This window comes from Giraffa tippelskirchi, chromosome 12 (assembly GCF_054371585.1).
Source record: "Giraffa tippelskirchi isolate mGirTip1 chromosome 12, T2T-mGirTip1v1.2.pri, whole genome shotgun sequence".
Lineage (NCBI taxonomy): Eukaryota > Metazoa > Chordata > Mammalia > Artiodactyla > Giraffidae > Giraffa > Giraffa tippelskirchi.
This window is the reverse complement of record NC_137286.1, coordinates 50841565-50863876: the sequence shown is the minus strand read 5'-3', so window position 1 is coordinate 50863876 and position 22312 is coordinate 50841565. Positions and strand designations below refer to the sequence as shown.

Below are 22312 nucleotides of genomic sequence, written 5' to 3'. Positions count from 1 at the left end.
CCCTGCCCATCACCAACTCCCGGAGTTTACTCAAACTCATGTCCATCGAGTCGGTGATGCCATCCAACCATCTCATCTTCTGTCATCCCCTTCTCCTCCCACCTTCAATCTTTCCCAGCATCAGGGTCTTTTCCAATGAGTCAGTTCTTTGCATCAGGTGGCCAAAGTATAGGAGTTTTAGCTTCAGCATAAGTCCTTCCAATGAATATTCAGGACTGATTTCCTTTAGGATGGACTGGTTTGATAATAGTTAATAATACTTTATTCATTACTTGAAAGTTGCTAAGAAAGTAAATCTTGAGTCCTCAGCACAAGAAAAAAAAATTTGTAACTGTGTGGTGACAGATGGTAATGAGACTTATTGTGGTGATCATTTTGCAATGTATACAAATATCGAATCATTATACAGAACACCTGAAACTAACACAATGTTACATGCCAATTATACCTCAGTTTTTTTTAAAAAAAGGGACTTCTCTGGTGGCTCAGACAGTAAAAAACTCTGCCCCTCTGTGTGCACACTAAGATGCTTTAGTCATGTCTGACTCTTTGTGACCCTATGGACTGTAGCTGACCAGGCTCCTCTGTCCATGGAGTTCTCCAGACAAGAATACTAGAGTGGTTGTCATTTCCTTCTCCAGGGGATCTTCATGACCCAGAGATTGAAACTTCATCTCTTTCACCTCCTGCACTGGCAAGTGGATTCTTTACCACGAGAGCCAGCTGTGAAGCCCACTCCTCTACCTGACTTTAAACTAAAGTGTCTTTGTTCAGCTCACAGGGAAACATCCCCACCCTGCCCACCTGTGAATGGCTTCAGGGAAGAAGACATTAACACATCCCCTGCCCGAGGATGGCCAGGCCAGGAAATATTTTGCAAGATTTATGGCCTTTTTACTTTACTTCTTCACCTCCTCTCTGTCTCTGTTCTATAAAAGAAACTAGCATCCAGACCCCAATAAGATGGTAGTCCACCATCTTCTTGAACATCCAACTTTCCAAATAAAGTCTCTCTTCCTTGCCTCAACACCTCATCTCCCGATTTATTGGCCTGTCGTGTGGTGAGCAGACCAAGCTTGGACTCAGCAACACAAGAGCCCTGGAAAGTGTCCGTTTGTCCAATGTCAGCAAGTGGCTCCAAGGAGCAATCTTGACTCATTAAGACAGTGATTTTCAGTTTAATCAGTGTTTAAGACAACCACTGAATTATACAACTAACAATCACGTTAAGGAGATTTCTGACCACACAGACTCTTAGCCAAGTTATCAAGGTCTGTGCTCACAGACCAATTCAGAAGAAAATGGAACTGCCTACTCAAAAAATTCAAAAACAGTTTCTAGTACCTCCTCCAACAAACCTTTCTTCTAGGAAGAAAAGGCTTTAGTCATAAGAGTGTTTCCAATTCTTCCTTCAACCAAGGGACTGAGGATGTAAAGAGACAAAGGAAGAGAGAGAAGTGAGGTTGAATATTCACACGGGAAAATACAGTCGCTGAAATAGAAACAAGTGGTTCTTTAATTCCCCAGCACCAAGCCCAGGATGGCGTGGCTTGGTTTCTCTAAAGCTTAGTGGTTCTTAAACTCTTGACCGGGCTGGATATCCCTTTGAGAACCTAGTAAAAGCATCGGTGCTCTTCCTAAAATTGCAGGTAGATACGCACACCAGAGCCTCCTGAGCTGGCCCTGCCATCCCCGGGTGTGTGGCCTTTGCAACTGCTCTTCTGCCTGGGTCCAGACAGGGACACAGGAGAGGGAACCCAGTTGGCCCATGCCATGGGACTCTTGGCTGGAGCTGACCTTCCTGTTATTAGATAACCCAGGGAGACCAAGAACACAGCTAAAGCCAAAAGAGGCTGCGTGGAAGTGTTGAAAAAGTGTCTGTTGCTCTGTCGCATCTGACTCCTTGCAACCACATGGACTGTAGCCCACCAGTCTCCTCTGTCCATGGGATTCTCCAGGCAAGACTACTGGAATGGGTTGCCATTCCCTTCTCCAGGGGACCTTCCTGATGCAGGGACTGAACCCAGGTCTCCTGCATTGCAGGTGGATCCTTTACCATCTGAGCCACTAGGGGAGAGGAAACATGTTAAGATTCATACTCAGTGGGACTTCCCTGGCGGTCCGGTGGTTAATACCCCATGCTTCTACTGCAGTGGGCTTGGTCCGATTCCACCCCTGGTCGGGGAACTAAGATCCCACATGTCTTGTGGTACAGTAAAAAAAAATGCAAGTTTTGTCTTTGCTTTCCTCTTGGGAAAAATAACACCCTATTTCCTAGGGATCTGAGAGTGGGTGTGTTGACAGCTGCAAGCACAATTACTCTAATTTACAATTAACTAGAATACTTGGCTTTGCTTTGGTCTAAACTATAATATGGTCTGTGTTCGCCCCAGCCCTGCAGAATAGTAGTTCTCAAGGGAATATTTCAACACCTCCCCTTTGCAAAGGTGTCCTAGGGACACCTGCCAGGGGGCATTTCGGAAGCTTGTGAGGCAGCTAACAGGGCTGGTGAAGCCAGGGCCCTGTAGGAGAGGAAAAAAGTACTCCCCTACCGTCCTAGACTCCCTGGCTGGGTCTGGAAGTTAAACTGGCCAAGACAGATTTAACAGGAGTAGGGACTTCTTTGGTGGTTCAATGGCTAAGACCCTATGCTCACAATGCAGGGGGCCCAGGTTCAATCCCTAGTCATGGATCTAGATTCCTCAACTGAAAGATTCCGAGTGCTGCAACAGAGACAACACAGCTGAAAAAGATTAACAGAAGTAAAGCATCCACATTTTACTAAATTTTTACGTATCTGTGGGAGCCTTCACAGGAGAATGAAGTCCCAAAGGAGTGACCAGTGCAGGAAGCTTTTATACTGTGTGTGTGTGTGTGTGTGTGTGTGTGTGTGTTACTTGCTCAGTCATGTCCAACTCTTGGTGACCCTATGGACTATAAGCCACTAGGCTCCTCTGTCCATGGGATTCTCCAGGCAAGAATACTAGAGTGGGTTGCCATTCCCCTCTCCAGAGGATCTTCCCAACTCAGGGATGGAACCTGGGTCTCCTGCATTGCAGGTGGATTCTTTACTATCTGAGCCACCAGGGAAGCCCTAGAAACAGTAAATTTGTGAAGAACAGACAAAACAAAGGGATTTGGGTGAATAATGGTGAAGAAGTAATTAGGGTGATAAGGATTTGTTTAACAGGGTTTGTTTATACAGCCTTCTTGGTTTGAAGAACAACAGCCATAGCTCTTGAGAACAATGTCTTCTTTCTTCCTGGTTCAGGGAAAGCATCTTTCACGTGGGAGATTTATGGTCTGTTTCAGGGAAGAAGGAGGAGCAAGGGGAGGTCAGAGTAACCTTTCTGCTTCTGCTGTTTTTTCCAACTCCTTCAGCTTATGAGATACAATACGCCGAGGTGCCATAATTTGGGGCTATTATATCCTGAACCCCATCAGCTCAAAGGCAGAGTGTGGAGGGCCGCACCCAGGGCTTACCATGAGCACTGAGTCCAGCCTGCCCGACGCTCTTCCCCAAGGCCACTGAGCACATTCACTGTGATACATCCACGGAGGGCAGCACACAGGACAGAGCAGGGGACCCCGTCCCGGGCTGAGCATTCACTTCCGACTCCAGCCACAGCCCAGCAGGCAGGTTAGTAACACTTTCCAGTCATTTGTTTTTTCCTTTTTCCCCTGCCCCATCCAGTCATCCACTTCTACATAATTAATATGATCATCAAGTCAGCATGATACCATGTAGGACCTTGTGGGGCTCCTGGGCATAAGGCCTTTCTGTGTCCCCCATTTCTTTGATCATAGGAAGTAGCCTTCCTTCAGCCTCCTTGACCTTCCCTGAGTTCCAATGGGCACTTCCAAGCAGTCGTTAATTAGGGAAGGGATGAGAGATCAGGGAGAAACAAACAGTCAAGAAAAACAATAATGCAGCCTTGGAGTGAGGTCCTGTTTCCACATCAGTGGATACACATAATATCTTTGAGCTGTTTTACAGATCCTGAAATCCCCTCCAGGTGAGACAAGTCAACTATTAATGATGATATGCTGCCCACAAGCATGCAGACCCCAGACTGGTTGGACCTAAAGGTTGATGATGCTGACTCCTACTTACCTCACCACCAACCCATCAGAAGAACGTCCATGAGCTGATCACACCCTCTTTGAGCAATTATCATGAAACTTCTCACTATCTTCCTCAAGTTGGGACACACATTTCTGAGGGCATTAGCCTGCTATGGCCCCCCTTTCCTGACAAAGCAATAAAGCTATTCATTTCTACTTCATCCAAAACTGTCTCTGAGATTCGATTCAGCACCTGTGTACAGAGAACCTGAGCTTTCGGCATTGGTTATGGAAATACTGAGTCCATAACCTTTCTAATTCCCTTTTCCTGTGGAGGGATGAAAACTGCTAAAAACAGAGTTTATGCCCAAGGACTTGATGACTGGCATGCGTGTTGGAGAAAGACAAAAGTCCAGGTCTCAGAGCCCTCTGCTCACTGATTCCTGCCCGAGCATTCTTCTGGGGCATACACACCCTTCCTGAAATGAGGAATTCTCGTCATGAAGTAAGGGCTCAGTTCCACCTTTGGAATTTGGAGTTTTGATTGATTTTCAGGCCAAGATCTCATTTCTTAAAAGTAAGCTGTTTATGTTAGAATGAGTTGTTAAAAGAGAAAGTCAGACCACTTCTCTAAAAAGAGGTCCCAGTCAGGCAACTCTGTGGTTGGCTTATTTTTTTAATTTAATTTTTATTGGAGGATAGTTACCTTACAATGTTGTATTAGTGTCTACTATAACACAAAATGAATCAGTCACATGCGTGCAAAGTCGCTTCAGTCATGTCTGACTCTGCGACCCTACAGACTGTAGCCCACCAGGCTCCTCTGTCCATGGGATTCTCTGGGCAAGAATACTGGAGTGGTTTGCCATGCCCTCCACCAGGGGATCTTCCCAACCCAGGGATCAAACCTGAGCCTTCTGCAGCTCCTGCATTGCAGGCAGATTCTTTACCATTAGCACCACCTGGGAAGTCGCACATATGCATGGATCCCCTCTTTTTGGACTTCCTTCCATTCAGGTCACCACAGTGCATTAAGTAGAGGTCCCTGTGCCATACAGCAGGTTTTCATTAGTTATCTATTTTATACACAGTATCAATCTGTGGTTAGTTTAGAAGTGATCCTTCCAGAAGCAACCTTAGGAAAACCACCATGTGTAAGGTCCTGCATAGGACAAGCAGGCTAAGACAGAGGTGGAAGGTCAGGGAGATTTATAGTTACAGGGACAGACACACAAATGAAGTGGACAGTAATCTACCCAAAGACTCCTCTTAGGAGAGTTCAGGGTTATTTTGGAATAAATACCGTATATTAATAAACTGCTTCACATGTGGGAAAATCCTTGGGAAATGGGCTCAAACTCAAAAGAGATAACCTTCTTTGCATGAGTCAAGGAGAAAAATGTGTTTTATTCCACAGAGAGGATAGGGGAGGGGAGGGGACTAAAGAGGGAGAAAAGAGGAGGGGGATGGGGAGAAGGAAGGAGGAGACCCTGTTCTCTGAGAGGTCGACCCTCTGTGCCCCTTCAGTCCATGCAGTCGCAGAGTTGGGCACAACTGAATGACTAACACATACACATGTATAAGAAAAATTTAAGCTAAATGTTACACTATAAAACTCCTAAAGGAAAACATAGGCAGAACACTCTCTGACATAAATCACAGCAAGATCCTCTATGACCCACCTCTCAGAGTAATGGAAATAAAAGCAAAAATAAACAAACGGGACCTAATTAAACTTAAAAGCTTTTGCACAACAAAGGAAACTATAAGCAAGGTGAAAAGGCAGCCTTCAGAATGGGAGAAAATAATAGCAAATGAAACAACTGACAAAGAATTAATCTCCAAAATATACAAGCAGCTCACACAGTTCCATACCAGAAAAATAAACGACCCAATCAAAAAATGGGCCAAAGAACTTAAACAGGCATTTCTCCAAAGAAGACATACAGATGGTTAATAAACACATGAAAAGATGCTCAATATCACTCTTTATCAGAGAAATGCAAATCAAAACCACAATTTCATGCCGGTCAGAATGGCTGCCATCAAAAAGTCTACAAACAATAAATGCTGGAGAGGGTGCGGAGAAAAGGGAACCCTCTTACACTGTTAATGGGAATGCAAACTAGTACAGGCACTATAGAGAACAGTGTGGAGATTCCTTAAAAAACTGGAAATAGAACTGCCATATGACCCAGCAATCCCACTGTTGCGGATACACACTGAGGAAACCAGAATTGAAAGAGACACGTGTACCCCAATGTCCACTGCAGCACTGTTTAACAATAGCCAGGACATGGAAGCAACCTAGCTGTCCATCAGGAGATGAATGGATAAGAAAGTTGTGGTACATATACAGAATGGAATATTACTCAACTATAAAAAAGAATACATTTGAGTCAGTTCTGATGAGGTGGATGAAATTGGAGCCTATTATACAGAGTGAAGTTAATCAGAAAGAAAAACACCAATATAGTATGTTAACGCATGCAATTTAGAAAGATGGTAACAACGACCCTATATGCAAGACAGGGAAAGGGACACAGATGTAAAGAAGACTTTTGGACTCTGTGGGAGAAGGCGAGGGTGGGACGATCTGAGAGAAGAGCATTGAAACACGTGTATTACCACATGTGAAATAGATGGCCAGTCCAAGTTTGATGCATGAGACAGAGCACTGAAAGCCAGTGCACCGAGACAACCCAGAGGGATGGGATGGGAAGGGCCTGGGAGGGGGGTTTGGGACCACGGGACACATGTACACCCGTGGCTGATTCACGTCCGTGTGTGGCAAAACCACCACAATATTGTGAAGTAATTAGCCTCCAGTTAAAATAAATAATATTTTTAAAAAAGGATTATTCTGAATACTATTAGACACCATGTAGAATGTCTATGAGTGCTCTTAAATAATAGATATTTACATGTAAATATATGTACATCTGGCTATTCCCAAATACGAATACAGCTAGTTTTTTCCTTTGTTATTTTTGAGCAATTAGTGGTACCAAGAAGGAATCCATCAAAACACAAAAAATAATTACGATGCAGTAATAGGAATGTCAGGGACTTTATTTCCCTTTTGACAAATCTTCCATGATGTGCTTATGCAGCAAAATTATTTTTTAGCAAACCAAAACAGTGAAGAGGAGAGGCCCCTCCGGCTGGCACAGGTGACCACGCACTCACCGTGAACACCTTCTCCGGGGCCCCCTTGGCCCTCATGTTGGTGTCGTGCACGTGCTTGAGAATCATCCAGGCTTCGTCGTGTTTGCCCATCTGGTGAAACCAAGGAGAGAGACATGAACAACCCTTTGCTAATCAGAGGCGGAAGACCCCACAGAAACAACAGGGTGCTGATACCCAAGTCTTAGACCATTGGCCACGGATACATTACAAACCACGGCTTGTGAAAAACCAGAACAAGCTTCTGTCGCAGCCCATCTTGGAAGGATGATCAGGCTGTGCCTTCGAGGTGTAAATGCTGTGTGTTATTATCATCACAGGCTGTGAGTAACTACTCGTGTGGTTTTAAGGTTGAATAGACTGCAGGTGGGAGCCGTGATCCTCTCTTGCAGATTAAAGCCAAGACCCAACATATAATGGGTTCAATTGTGTCCCCCACGTCAAAAGATATGTTGAAGTTCTAGCCCTCAGAAGGTGACTTTATTTGGAAGTAGGGTTGCTGCAGATGTAATTAATTAAGATGAGGTCATCCTGGGGTAGGATGGGCCCCAAATCCAACGCGATTGGTGTCCTTATAAGAAGAAGCCCAAGTGAAGACCTAGAGGCACATGGAGAGAACACTTTGTGGTGACAAAGACAGGCTGGAGAGAAAGAGCTGCAAGCCAAGGAGCATCCCCAGCGGAAGCAGCCCCCCAGAAGCTGGAAGAGGCAAATTGAAGGCTGCCCCACAGCAGTGGCCCCCAACCATTTTGGCACCCGGGACCCTTGTCATGGAAAACAACTTTTCCGTGGACCAGGATGCAGAGGATGGTTTGAGGAGGATTCAAGTGCATTTCATTTACTGTGCACTTTATTTCTATTATTACTGCATCAGCTCCACCTCAGGTCATCAGGCACTAGGTTCCAGAGGTTGGGGACCTCTGCCCTAAGGACTTCTGAGGGAGTGTGGCCCTGCAAGCACCTTGATTTGCCACTTTTAGCCAATGGATCTGGGAGACAATAAATTTCTGTGACTCTGAGACACTCAGTTTGTGTACCTTTGTTACAGCAGTCCTAGAGAGCTAATACACAACCAAGCTTCTGAGATAAGCTTGGATTAAAAAAAAAACAAAACATTTTGCTGCATCTGCCCCCGACCAATGGGATGAAAGAAAGTCTGCAGAAAGTTAGAAGGAAGCTTGTGAGTGGACTCTGAGAACTGGAGCTGTAAGAGCCTTAGAGTCCTATCGCCCTTCCACCAGCCCTACCCGTGTGACCACTGCAATCACGAGAGCCTCCACCACCACCACCATCAAGTTGGAAACCTCACAGGACTGTGGGAACAGCCTTCTGGAGGAGAGACGTCCTACAGACAAGAGTCTTGAAGGGCTGGGGAGCAGAGAGAGATCGACAACCCAGTTCACTGCCATAACATGGAAAAAAACTCCATGCAGCTTTTTGTCGTTCATTTTGGGGTTTTTTTGTTTTGTTTTGTTTTCTGCCTCACAGCATGTGGATGTTAGTTCCCTGCCCAGGGATTGAACCCATGCCTCCTTCAGTGGAAGCACATTGTCTCAACCACTGGGCTGCCAGGGAAGTCCCGTTCATGCAGCTTTGAAGATCATCAGGACCTCTGGGGAGCATGGATGCCAGAAGCATCTTCAAGAGGGTGCCCTCCAGCTCCACCCAGACTCAGGAAGCAGTGTCGCTGCTCTGTGCTCTGTGAGCTCGTGTCCCTCCAGCTCTGGCTGTCCTTGAACCCCGGGCAGGCCACCATCACGATGGATTTAATGAGAGCCAGGTCAAAGCTGACCTGGGACCAAGGGGTTAGGACAGCAGGACATGGGGTGGGGGCACTGACTCACCTCTAGCAGAAACCTCGGGCTCTCTGGCATGAACTTCAGGGCCACCATGGACACGGTGCAGGGCAGAGCGCAGACAATGACAAACACTCTCCAGCTGTGGAAGTGGTAGTTGCTGCCCATGCTGAAGCCCCAGCCTGTAAAGAAGCAGTCAGATAGGCGGCACTATTTACAACAGCCAGGACATGGAAGCAACCTAAATGTCTGTCGACAAATGAATGGATAAAGATGTAGTATATATTCACAGTGGAATATTACTCAGCCATAAAAAGGAATGAAACTGGGTCATTTGTATTGATATGGATGGACCTAGAGTCCATCATACCAAGTAAGTATGTCAGAAAGAGAAGTAAGTATGTCAGAAAGCATGAAGTAAGTCAGAAAGAGAAAAACAGATATCATATATTAATGCCTACTTATGCAATCTAGAAATATGATACAGATGAACCTGTTCACAGGGCAGAAACAGAGACACAGACATGGAGAACAGACATGTGGACGCAGAGGGGAAAGGGGAGGGTGGAATGAACTGGAAGAGTAGCATTGACACATATACACTCAGTTCAGTTCAGTCGCTCAGTTGTGTCCAACTTTTTGCGACCCCATGGAACGCAGCACCTGTCCACCCTGTCCATCACCAACTCCCGAAGTCTACCCAAACTCATGTCCATTGAGTGGGTAATACCATCCAACCATCTCATCCTCTGTCGTCCCCTTCTCCTCTCGCCTTCAATCTTTCCCAGCATTGGGGTCTTTTCAAATGAGTCAGCTCTTCGCATCAGGTTGTCAAAGTATCAGAGTTTCAGCTTCAACATCAGTCCTTCCAATGAACATCCAGGACTGATCTCCTTTAGGATGGACTGGTTGGATCTCCTTTCAGTTCAAGGGACTCTCAAGAGTCTCCTCCAACACCACAGTTCAAAAGTATCAACGCTTCGGTGCTCAGCTTTCTTTAGAGTCCAACTCTCACATCCATACATGACTTACTGGAAAAACCATAGCCTTGACTCGACGGACCTTTGTTGGCAAAGCAACGTCTCTGCTTTTTAATATGCTATCTATGTTGGTCATAACTTTCCTTCCAAAGAGTAAGCATCTTTTAATTTCATGGCTGCAGTCACCATCTGCAGAAATAGATGACTAGTGGGAAGCTGCTGTATAGCACAGGGAGCTCAGCTCGGGGCTCTGTGATGACCTGGAGGGGTGGGATGGGGTGGTGGTGGGAGGAAGGCTCAAGAAGGAGGGGACATGTGTATACATATAGCTCTTTCACTTCATTGCACAGCAGAAACTAACACAACATTGTAAAGCAACTATACTCCAATTGAAAATAAAGCAGTCAGAGTTTCTCTGACACTTGGTCTTAGAGTGACCTTCAATAAAGTGAAAGTGTCAGTCCCTTGGTCCTGTCTGACTCTTTGCAACCCTATGGACTGTAGCCTGCCAGCCTCATCTGTCCATGGGATTCTCCAGGTAAGAATACTGAGGTGGGTTGCCATGCCCCTCTCCAGGGTATCCTTCCAACCCAGGGACCGAACCTGCATCTCCTGCATTGCAGGCAGATTCTTCACCATCTGAGCCTCAAAGGAAGCCAGAGCAGAGCCTTATGTGACCTGGGGTTTTGATAGGGGGTCACTCTCACCCCCGTTAAAGAGCAGCACCAGCTCTGCGTGAGTCCAAAGCACAGGCTCAGGACCACACTTTGAAAACCACTGTCAGTCATAACACTAATTTTTTTTTTTTTTTACAGAAACTGAGCTTCTACATTCAAATGAGTTCCATAATCATTGAAACAGAGAGGTGACTAGCTCCAACTCAGCTTTCATTATATTCAAAGTATTCCTAAAACTTGCTTTTGGAAATTGCCTTCAGAATCTACAAAACATTATTTCAAATATCTTTATAAGTAGCAAATTTCCCTCTTTCAGGGAACAATGACACAGTGGAAAGTGCCTGGACTTCTGCAGTCCCATAGGTCAGAGTTCAAATCCTGGCTTTCTCACATCGTTATTGTCACGTTGGTGAGTTTTCACCACTGTAGAATGCAGGTAATGGTACCTCCACAGATGCACTGTGTGTGAAAGCTCCCCAACAATAATAACTCACCTGCTTTGATGGTAGCTTTGATTTGTTTAGAAGTAGTTACATGACATTTAGTGCCAAAGATGTTGAGTAAAATAGGTGAATATCGGCAAAGATCAGCAAAAGAACTGTTTTCTTTGAAAGCCAAGGTTATGAAATAGACTGGTTCTCATGCCACTCAAAACAACCTCTGAAGACAATTCCAACAGCATTTCTGGTTTTGTTTTTGTTTTTTTAAGATTCTTTTTTTTTCTCTTTTGATGGGAACCACTCTTAAAGTCTCTATTGAACTAGTTACAATATTTCTTCTGTTGTTTGTGCTGTGCTTAGTTGCTCTGTCATGTCCGACTCTGTGCGACCCCATGGACTGTAGCCTGCCAGGTTCTTCTGTCCATGGGATTCTCCAGGCAAGAATACTGGAGTGGGTTTCCACTCCAGTGGAATCTTACCAACCCAGGGATCAAATCCAGGTCTCCTCCATTGCAGGCGGATTCTTTACCATTTGAGCCACCAGGGAAGCCCATGGATACTGCAGTGGGAAGGCTATTCCCTCTCCAGGGGACCTTCCCAACCCAGGAATCAAATCAACCCAGGAATCAAATCCTGCACTGCTCATGGATTCTTTACCATGTTGTTTATGTTTTGTTTTTTTGGCCACAAGGCATGTGGGATCTTAGCTACCCAACCAGGGATTAAGCCTGCACCCTCTGTATTGGAAGGCAGTGTTAACCACTAGACCGCCAGGGAAGTCCCCCAATAGCATTTCTTAAAAAGACCTAACTTTATAAATAAATATAGTGATTTCTAAAGTTCAAAGGGTAAACATTATTCCGCTGTAAAATCTCTATTCCATTTACTTGAAAAATACACTAAATGGCTAACTCCGGAGGTGGGAGGTTTATGTCTTGAAGTCTATTACTTACCATTGCAGTTTAATTTGTTGTACTTGCCAGAGACTCCTAACTAATATCTCTTGTTTCTGCAGATATTTCTAACTCTATTTGCAGAGTGAAAGGATTGGCCAGAGAGAATCCCAGGTGGAAAAACATGGGACTGTGGCCACTTTTACACAATGGCCACAGAACATAATACACATAATACATCCAGCCTTCTCAATCAGAATCAAACCTCTTTATGCACAGCCTGTCCTCCTTCCCCTATCACTGGGGTTTGCTTGTTTATTTTAATTTTAATTAAAAAGGCTTTCCTTTCTCCTGGGAGTGACAACTGGCAGAGGAAGACAAAACCTTAGGAAGATTTCCACATCCTCAGCTCATGTTCAAAACCCATTCTGGTGTAATTAGAAATAAAATTGATTGAAACCACATAGCCATCCAACTCAGGTGAGTAACAAGAGAAGAAGAACAGAAACAGTATCTTTAGAAAGTACTCTGCCTCAGAGAGATATTTTTTTCTTAATGATAATATGTGCAAATTATCCAAAATCCATTATTCCCTCATGCCTCTCTGGTTTTTATGGTGACTTAGTAACCTGCACTTCATTAGGCACATCTTTGGGGCCTTAAATTAAATAAAACTAAATAGTGAACTGCTTCCAAATATATGGAACAACTGCTAATCTGGAGACAAGGATTGTCCTGTTCACTGATCTTTTAGCTTGCCCTACTTTTTCTCCATCAGGATCTCACAAACAGCTGGTGCTGCTGACTACAGTGGGAATTAATCTTCCATAATATAGCCACTTTTTTCAGGGCTGTGCCCATGACTTCCCAGAAAAACATTCTGAGCTTTGTAATTTTCTTTCTTAATGACTCTGTCACCCAAATTCCTGGTGCCAAGACCTCACATCATTTCATTCCGGCAAAAGCAATTAAATGGTTTGTACAAGCTACGTACAAACATTCAGTCTCCTTTCTGGATCACCCGTTCATTTGTCGCTGCTGAGTGGAGGAGATGTTAGAGGATTAATGTCTTAGGTCTATTAAAAAATATCATCAAATAACTGGTTCACTGTGGACAAAACATCTGGTCCTGGTAAAAATGAGGCTTAAAATAAATAGTCACTCCTGTTACACTGAGATTCTAGTCTACCATATTTCTAGGATGGTTTGCCCTCAAGTAAATGTGCGTTTCAAGCCTTCAAGCCTAATCATCCAAGAGGCTGGTATTTTTAAATGGCATGTAAAAGCCACAGATTTCATACAAGCATCAGTTCAGTTCAGTCACTCAGTCGTGTCTGATTCTTTGCAGCCCCATGGACTGCAGCACACCAGGCTACCCTGTCCATCACCAACTCCTGGAGTTTGCTCAAACTCATGTTCATCGAGCCCATGACGCCATCCAACTATCTCGTCCTCTGTCGTCCCCTTCTCCTCCTGACTTTAATCTTTCCCAGCATCAGGGTCTTTTCCAATGAGTCAGTTCTTCACATCAGGTGGCCAAAGTATTGGAGTTTCAGCTTCAGCATCAGTCCTTCCAATGAATATTCAGGACTGATTTCCTTTAGGATTGACTGGTTGAATCTCCTTGCAGCCCATACAAATAGGAAAGCATACAAATAGGAAAATGTCCCCTCCATTTGGAGTAGGATATTTAAGCACAAGCCCTGCTATTGGCCAGCAGTCTTATGGCCCTTCTGCCATGGGCATCCCATTCAGTCTTGATCAACAAGTTCCCAACCTGAATTATTTTAATGCTTCTTTAGAAACCAGACACCCAGACACTGGCACATGTTAGTGTGTAAAGTGAAGTGGAAAAATACAGTTTGTAGTGACTACTGTGGGCTGCCCGCTCCCTCACAAAATCTTTCCAGTCCTTCTCCACTGGGTTGCAGACTTGTGGTTTGGGTGGGAATAGCCCCACCCCCAATGCTAGGGATGGGCAATGAAGTATATGAACCCTCAGTATCTGGCATCTTCTGGAGTTTAGTGATCGGCTGAGGTGAGCATATGACCTAAGCTGATCCAATCACAGGGAAGTCAAGAAGCTTTGCTCACTGGTTGGTTGTGGGGGCAGTTCCCTTACAGAACAAGCAGTCTGCAAACAGGGCTAGAATTGCTAATGCAGCTTGGAGGGAAGCCAGCCCAAGTACTAGAATCATCTCCAAAATTTTCTCAACATTCTTTGCATCCCAAGAACTGCTGGCTGTTAAGGCTGGCACAGATCAGACCTCTAGAGTCAATTCCCTTTGCTTCTTTCTCCCTTCATTTTATAGATGAAGGAACCAAGCCTGGACAAACTAGAATGATTTGTCCCAAATTACACAGCCCCGCTATTTTGACTCAGCTTTTATCCAGAGTCTATTTGTTCCCCTCCCAGCAAATTTTTCTAATTCAATTTATATGTAGAAATAGTTGCTTACTGTTAACACATTTGGATAAATGACCAGGGGAAATGATATTATATTAACAGCAAGGACAAAAGCAATTCCTTGGACCCATGTAACCAACAGCCTGGATAATTAAAGTGTGCCTTTGGAGGAAGAGTAGAATGCAGAGCCTAATATGGGGAATAATACAGTTTTGTCTCTAAAATTTGAAAAACTGCCTGCATGCGTGTTTAGTCATCTCAGTCGTGTCCACCTGTGACCTGATGGACTGTAGCCCACCAGGCTCCTCTGTCCATGGGATTCTCCAGGCAAGAATACTGGTGTGGGTTGCCATGCCCTCCTCCAGGGAGAACTGCCTATGGTAAGAGAATTACCTGGAAAACTCCAACTCTTTATTTCATTGTTTCTATTCATATTACTTTCTCTATTTCTGATACAAAATCCTGGGGGATATGATCTCAAACCCAGTTCCTCTAGCTTCAGGGCACACAGCGCAGGCTACACTGCCCAGCGTCCTTTGCCGTAGTGTGTGGTCACATTACAGATTTGGGGCCAAGGGGATGTGGGCAAAGAGGATGTGATCCACTTCCTGCCCTGCCCTTCAAAAGCACCCACATGCAACTGCCCATGCTGTTTTCCTGAACCAGCATGTAGGTTACATGCTGAAGAGGAGAGAGCACACGCTGGGAGGAACCTGAGCCCTAAGATTACCGAGGAGCAGAGCTGCCCACAGATCAGAAAGACCAGCCAGCTTTGAAGGAGGGGAAAATGTCTTTGGTATTAAACCACTGAGATTTCAGGGTTGAGCAAGTTCTCAGGGTAATATACTCAGCATCTCCTTAACTACACCAATCCAAGAAGATTGCTTCTTCTTAAAAATATAATGCTGAAGCCACCATTAGCACAGAATAGACAACAGTGAGGGTTAGATTTAAAACAAGCATCCCAAGAGAAAAAGGAACCCTCCTACACTGTTGGTGGAGATGCAAATTGGTGCATCCACCTATAGAGAACAGTATAGAGGTTCCCTAAAAAACTAAAGATAGAATTACCATATGATCCTGCAATCCCACTCCTGGGCATTATCTGGAGAAAATTCTAATTCAAAAAGCTACCTGCACCCCAATGTTCATAGCAGCACTATTTACAGTAGCCAAGACATGGAAGCAACCTAAATGTTCATGGACAGATAAACGGGTGAGGAACATGTGATATATATTACGGAATATTGCATGCATGCATGCTAAGTCGCTTCAGTTGTGTCTGACTCTTTGCAACCCTATGGACTGTAGCCCACCAGGCTCCTCTGTCCATAGGATTCTCCAGCCAAGAATACTGGAGTGGGTTGTTATGCCCTCCTCCAGGGTATTTTCGCCACCCAGGGATCAAACCCACATCATCTCCAGAGGCTCCTGTATTGCAGGCAGGTTCTTTACCACTGAGGCACCAGGGAAGCCACACTATGGAATATTACTGAGCCATAAAAAAATAATAAAATAATGCCATTTGCAGCAACATGGATGGATCCAGAGATTATCAGATGAAGTGAAGACAGAGAAAGACAATTATCCTATGATATCATTTATATGTAGAATCTAAAAATGATACACATGAACTGATTTCCAAAACAGAAACAGACTAACAGACACAGAAAACAAATTAACGGTTACCAAAGGGCAAAGTGGAGAAAGGATGAGCCATAAGTTTGAGATTAACATATACACACAGCTATATGTAAATTAAATAACCATTAAGGTTATAGCATAGGAACCATACTCTATATTTTGTAATAAACTATATTGGGAAAGAATCTGAAAAAGAATAACTGACTATTTCTTGATTAGCTCTAGTAATTTTCTGGTGAAGTCTTTAGGGTTTTCTATGTAGAGGATCATGTCATCTGCAAACAGTGAGAGTTTTACTTCTTCTTTTCCAATCTGGATTCCTTTTATTTCTTTTTCTGCTCTGATTGCTGTGGCCAAAACTTCCAAAACTATGTTGAATAGTAGTGGTGAGAGTGGGCACCCTTGTCTTGTTCCTGATTTTAGGGGAAATGCTTTCAGTTTTTTACCATTCAGGATAATGTTTGCCATGGGTTTGTCATATATAGCTTTTATTATGTTGAGGTATATTCCTTCTATTCCTGCTTTTTGGGGGGTTTTATCATAAATGGATGTTGAATTTTGTCAAAGGCTTTCTCTGCATCTATTGAAATAATCATATGGTTTTTATTTTTCAATTTGTTAATGTGGTGTATTACATTGATTGATTGTGGATATTGAAGAATCCTTGCACCCCTGGGATAAAGACCACTTGGTCATAATGTATGATCTTTTTAATATGTTGTTGGATTCTGTTTGCTAGAATTTTGTTAAGGATTTTTGCATCTCCAAAGAAGACATACAGATGCTAACAAATACATGAAAATATGCTCAACATCACTCATTATCAGAGAAATGCAAATCAAAACCACAATGAGGTACCATTTCATGCCAGTCAGAATGGCTGCTATCCAAAAGTCTACAAGCAATAAATGCTGGAGAGGGTGTAGAGAAAAGGGAACCCTCTTACACTGTTGGTGGGAATGCAAACTAGTACAGCCACTATGGAGAACAGTGTGGAGATTCCTCAAAAAACTGGAAATAGAACTGCCATATGACCCAGCAATCCCACTGCTGGGCATACACACTGGGGAAACCAGAATTGAAAGAGACACGTGTACCCCAGTGTTCATCGCAGCACTGTTTGTAATAGCCAGGACATGGAAGCAACCTAGATGTCCATCAGCAGACGAATGGATAAGGAAGCTGTGGTACATATACACAATGGAATATTACTCAGCCATTAAAAAGAATACATTTGAATCAGTTCTAATGAGGTGGATGAAACTGGAGCCTATTATACAGAGTGAAGTAAGCCAGAAAGAAAAACACCAATAGAGTATACGACCGCATATATATGCAATTTAGTAAATTGGTGAAGATAACCCTGTATGCGAGACAGCAAAAGAGACACAGATGTATAGAACAATATTTTGGACCCTATGGGAGAGGGCAAGGGCGGGATGATATGGGAGAATGGCATTGAAGCATGTAAATTATCATATGTGAAACGAATCGCCAGTCCAGGTTTGATGCATGATACAGGGTGCTCCGGGCTGGTGCACCAGGATGACCCAGAGGGATGGGATGGGGAGGGAGGTGGGAGGGGGGCTCTGGAAGGGGAACACATGTACACCCATGGTGGATTCATGTCAATGTATGGCAAAACCCATACAATATTGTAAAGTAAAAAAATAGATAAATAAATAAATTTTTAAAAAAAAACAAAAATAAAAAAAAACCAATTTTCAAAAAAAAAAAGAATAACTGACTCACATTCCTGTACACCTGAAACTAACACAACATTGCAAATAAACTGTACTTTAATAAACACACACACCCCAAGGAGGGGGATGGGTAGAGAAGTGTTGGTTAACTTCAGGGGCGGTTGTCTGCTCTTCCCTATTGTCTGCAGGATTCTAGATGATGGCAAAGCCTACAACCATAATCAGCAGTTTGCCAAAAATAATTTTGAAGGATGTTAATGGCATTACCCAGGATACTCCAAAGGCATAATCGAATTCAAAACTGCGGCCTTCTCCCTACTTTACTCTTAATAAAATCCAATAGTGAAAGATAATGTTGCTAAGTCTCTGTCCAGAAAATCCAGTTTTCACAATTAACCAAGATAATAAAATTGTCTCGGCTGAAACCAAGACCTTGTCTGTAAGGGCTGCTCCATGTCTGCAACCAGAAGCGGGACAGCAGGAAGTAAAATGGGAAATACGCGAGAGCACTGCGCTGCGAGGGAGGGGGTGTCGGGGTTCAAGGTCGTGCCAAGGCCACGTCATCAATCCGGCTGAGTCGCCAACTTCTTGGCCTCTGCTACACCATCTATAAAAAGGAGTTACTGAGCCTAGCTTATTGTGAGGAGGAGAATGGAGATGAAGTTTGCCTTAAAGGGCTTCCCGGGTGGCTCAGATGATAAAGGAATCTGCCTGCAATGCAGGAGACCCAGGTTCAATCCCCAGGTGGGGAAGACCCCCTGGAGAAGGGAACGGAGCCTAATTTGCTGTGAGGAGGAAAGCTGGAGATGAAAGTCGAAATCCTTTCAAATAAAAGAGAGGAAAGGAGAGAAGAGGGGAGGAAGAGAGGGAGGGTAGACTGTGTTATCTCCAGACAGACGTGCACTGAAATTAGCAATGTGTCTTCAGTGGTGGAAGTTCTTTAGAAAGATCAAGGTTGTGCACAGGAACTGTGTGTGAGAGTGTGGGATTAAGGCTGAGGTCAGGCAATGCTGTTCGGGCACAGGTGTCTGGGAACAAAGGCCCCTCGGCCCTTTGAAGCTTTCTGCACTCACCGTAGTGCGGGATGATGCTCCAGGCCATGGCAGATGCGTAGATGCCACCAGTCATCCAAAAGATGCCCAGCCAACTGAGATGCTCTCCTCGCTTCTCCCGGGACAAGAATTCAGAAAAATAGGCAAACACGATGGGCAGAGCACCCCCAATACTGCAGAGAGAAAACGCCAGAAAGGAAGAACCAAGTCAGACACTAAAAACAGTCAGACCAGGAACCCAGTTGCCTTGTCCCGCCCTTGGGCCCAGTGGTGAAATAACCCAGTGAATTCAAAAGTCCAGCCTAAGGCAGTGTTAGATTCTTTTGACCTTATTCACTGACTTTGCAACCTAACCCCTTTCTAAGATTCAACCTTAACACAGTATCTTGGAAGTCACACAAGAATTCCGGAACTTCCCTGGTTGTCCAGTGGTTAAGACTCTGCCTTCCACTGCAGGAGGCATGGGTTCGATTCCTGGTTTGGGAACTAAGGAACCACATGCCATGAGGTACAGCCAAAAATTAAAAAGCAGAATTCAGTTCAAGGTTTTCTGGAGGACCACTCAGAGGCAAGGTACCAGAATGGATGGACCACTGGTCTGGGGGCAGGAGGGGTTGGCTGAACCTCTGTGATTACGTACCCTATGCCTGAGATGAGTCTGCAGAAGAGGAAAGCTCCGTATCCCTGTACGAAGGAGGAGAGGGAGGCAAAGGAAGCATTGATGGCCAGGGAGATGCTGAGGACTCGCTTCCTCCCCAACTTATCAGCCAGGCCCCCCAGGATGAAGGCTCCCCCCATCATTCCTAGGTAGACTATCAGCCCTGTGAGGAAGAGAAAGAGAGAAGGGAGGGTGGAGAGAGGAGACAAGAGATTAGAGACCGTGCAATGTTTTAGAAAACCTGATGCACATCTTAATGCATCCTAGAAATTCTGTGTCACAGACATAAAAGGTGGAGTGTGGCAGATGTCGGTGGCAAATTAGAAATGTTGGACAAATGCGACTTCTGAGGAACGCTATTCAGAAAATAACAGCCTCACCAGGTTGACACATATGTACACGTGCTAAAATAGATCAACCAGAACTGGGTTTGACGTACCTTTCTTTGAAATGCGTAATGTGCAGCTGAAGGAAATTCTGTCATTTTTATTTTTAAACAAAAAAGTGGCAGTGTCTCAAATGTCCTTACCTGTGGGGTTGTGCTTAAAGACAAATTTCCCAGGAAAAAGTGTGGTGAGGTGGGTATGGGGACCATTGGGAGGGAAAAGCAAGATGAGAGTGGTGAGAGCAATCACCAACAAGACAGTTTATTTTATTAAACACCGAAGAAGGACCTTTTCCAAGTCACAACCAATGTTCAGATTTCTTTTTTTTATTGGACTGTAATTACTTTAAATGTTGAAGTTTCTCAGGAGAATGTTGAAGAGAGCAGCCATGCGCTGTCCTTTCTTCAACAGGTGTAACTACTCTGTGCTTTGTAATACACTCATATACCTTGGTGGTGGTTTAGTTGCTCAGTTGTGTCTGACTCTTTGTGACCCCATGGACTGTAGCCCGCCAGGTTCCTCCAGGCGGAACCTGGAGGTAGGTTATCCAGTAGGTTATACGGAAATTGCCGTACCTATGCTCCTGGGCCCAAGGTTTTTCTCCACTACTATTTTACCAGTTTCCCAGCCCACAGCTTAGAAAATATAGTGAGCAATCTCCCACTTTATTAGGTCATTGACATTTGTGTTCCTGAGTCATGGGATTCTCCAGGCGAGGATACTGGAGTGGTTTGCCATTTCCTCCTCCAGGGGATTTTCCCCACCCAGGAATCAAACCCAGGTCTCCTGCATTAGCAGGCAGATTCTTTACCACTGAGCCACCAGGGAAGCCCCATCAGTTACCTTAAGATACAGTAATATAAATATACTGTTGTAGACACATTTATGGAATTCCAGTGAAACCAGCATCATCATAGAGGTGGCAAATCTCTAGAAGTACACGGATAATTCTTTCCAACTAAAAACTGAATACTTACTGTTTATCAACGACTGCTGCTAAGAATATATTGATACATTATTTACTAAACCCAAGAAGGAAATTTTGGAGAACATCTTTCATACAGTGGAAATCCTGAATACAAATTAAGTAAGTGTCCTTTTGCTCAACCTTGACTGTAAATCAAATGAAGAAGATCATTTATCTTTCACGGAAAGGAAGCTTCTCCTGACCCGTGGATGCTTTATTTATGCAGATGTGTGCTGAGAAGGGCCCACGTACAGCCAAAATCTTCATTAGCTGTTTAACCAACTTGAAGGGAGGTCCCCAAAAGGAGCAACTGAACTATGCTCTGCTTTACCTTCCCAGTGGCGGACTTCCTTCTTTTATTATTTTATTTTATGAAATGAAAAGAAGATAACTTTGGTGCTGCCAGTGGTTTTCACTAACTAGGATCTCCTTCACTCACATGCCTTGTCACTTTTCAGTTCTACAGAACTCAAAGCCATGAAATAAGTTATTTCCTTTTTCTTTTCCATATATGATGTCAATCAAGAAAACACGCCTATGGGTCTACAAGCATTCGTTCAGTGCCTGTTGTTAGTTAAGTGCTATTTGGTGGTGCTAGTGGTAAAGAATCCACCTGTCATTCAAAAAAATAAGAAACTCAGGTTCAATCCCTGGGTCAGGAAGATCCCCAGGAGGAGGGCATGGCAACCCACTCTAGTATTCTTGCCTGGAGAATCCCGTGGACAGAGGAGCCTGGCACACTACAGTCCATGGGGTCACAAAGAGTCGGCATGACTGAAGCGACTTAGCATATGTTTCCATTGCTGGGAACACAGCAGGATACAAACACATGAAAATCCCTGCCTTCATGGCCCTTACATTCTAGTTGGGAAAAGAGATGATAAATAAGTGAGTGAAATATACAGTAAGTGGGTTGCTGAAAGTGATACGAAGAAAAATAACACAGAGGCAGGGACAGGAAGAATCAGAGTGGGAGGTGACATTTCCAAACAAGATGGTTCAGAGATCCCTCAGGGAACTGGGACATTTGGCCAAAGACCTGCAGTGAGTCAGATATGGGGATGTCTAGGGGAAATTGCCGTACCTATGCTCCTGGGCCCAAGGTTTTTCTCCACTACTATTTTACCAGTTTCCCAGCCCACAGCTTAGAAAATATAGTGAGCAATTTCCCACTTTATTAGGTCATTGACATTTGTGTTTGAGAAAATGAGCCAAGACTTGCAAACCCACCTCAGGCCTGAGTCATGCTGTATTGTAATGATATCTGGTTAGTGTTCCCACTAGACTCTGAGTTTATCTGCCTGATTCAGCCCTGACTGGCCAAGGGCTTTCAGCATCTGGCTTCTGGCAGACTTAATCTTGCCCAGTTCTTAGCCATTGAGTGTTATGTCTCAATGCCTTACTCATTGATGAGGGTGTCTTAAAACCATCTTCTATGGCCATAACCTGTCTCTATCA

General features: G+C 44.2%; 1 protein-coding gene across 8 annotated transcripts in view; it reads right to left on the bottom strand.

Annotated features, from left to right (window-relative positions):
- The window catches only part of SV2B (synaptic vesicle glycoprotein 2B), a 266204-nt gene that overhangs the window by 37771 nt on the left and 206121 nt on the right, over positions 1–22312 (bottom strand). For 7 of the 8 annotated variants that reach the window (XM_081550463.1, XM_081550464.1, XM_081550465.1 and 4 more), the window contains 4 exons: positions 19484–19664; positions 18865–19016; positions 9096–9229; positions 7255–7344 (listed from right to left, as the gene is read on the bottom strand). In XM_081550463.1, coding sequence (XP_081406589.1) covers positions 7255–7344; positions 9096–9229; positions 18865–19016; positions 19484–19664 — 557 coding nt within the window. The remainder of the gene's footprint in view (positions 1–7254; positions 7345–9095; positions 9230–18864; positions 19017–19483; positions 19665–22312) is intronic. The other variant, XM_081550469.1, reaches the window with a different exon arrangement.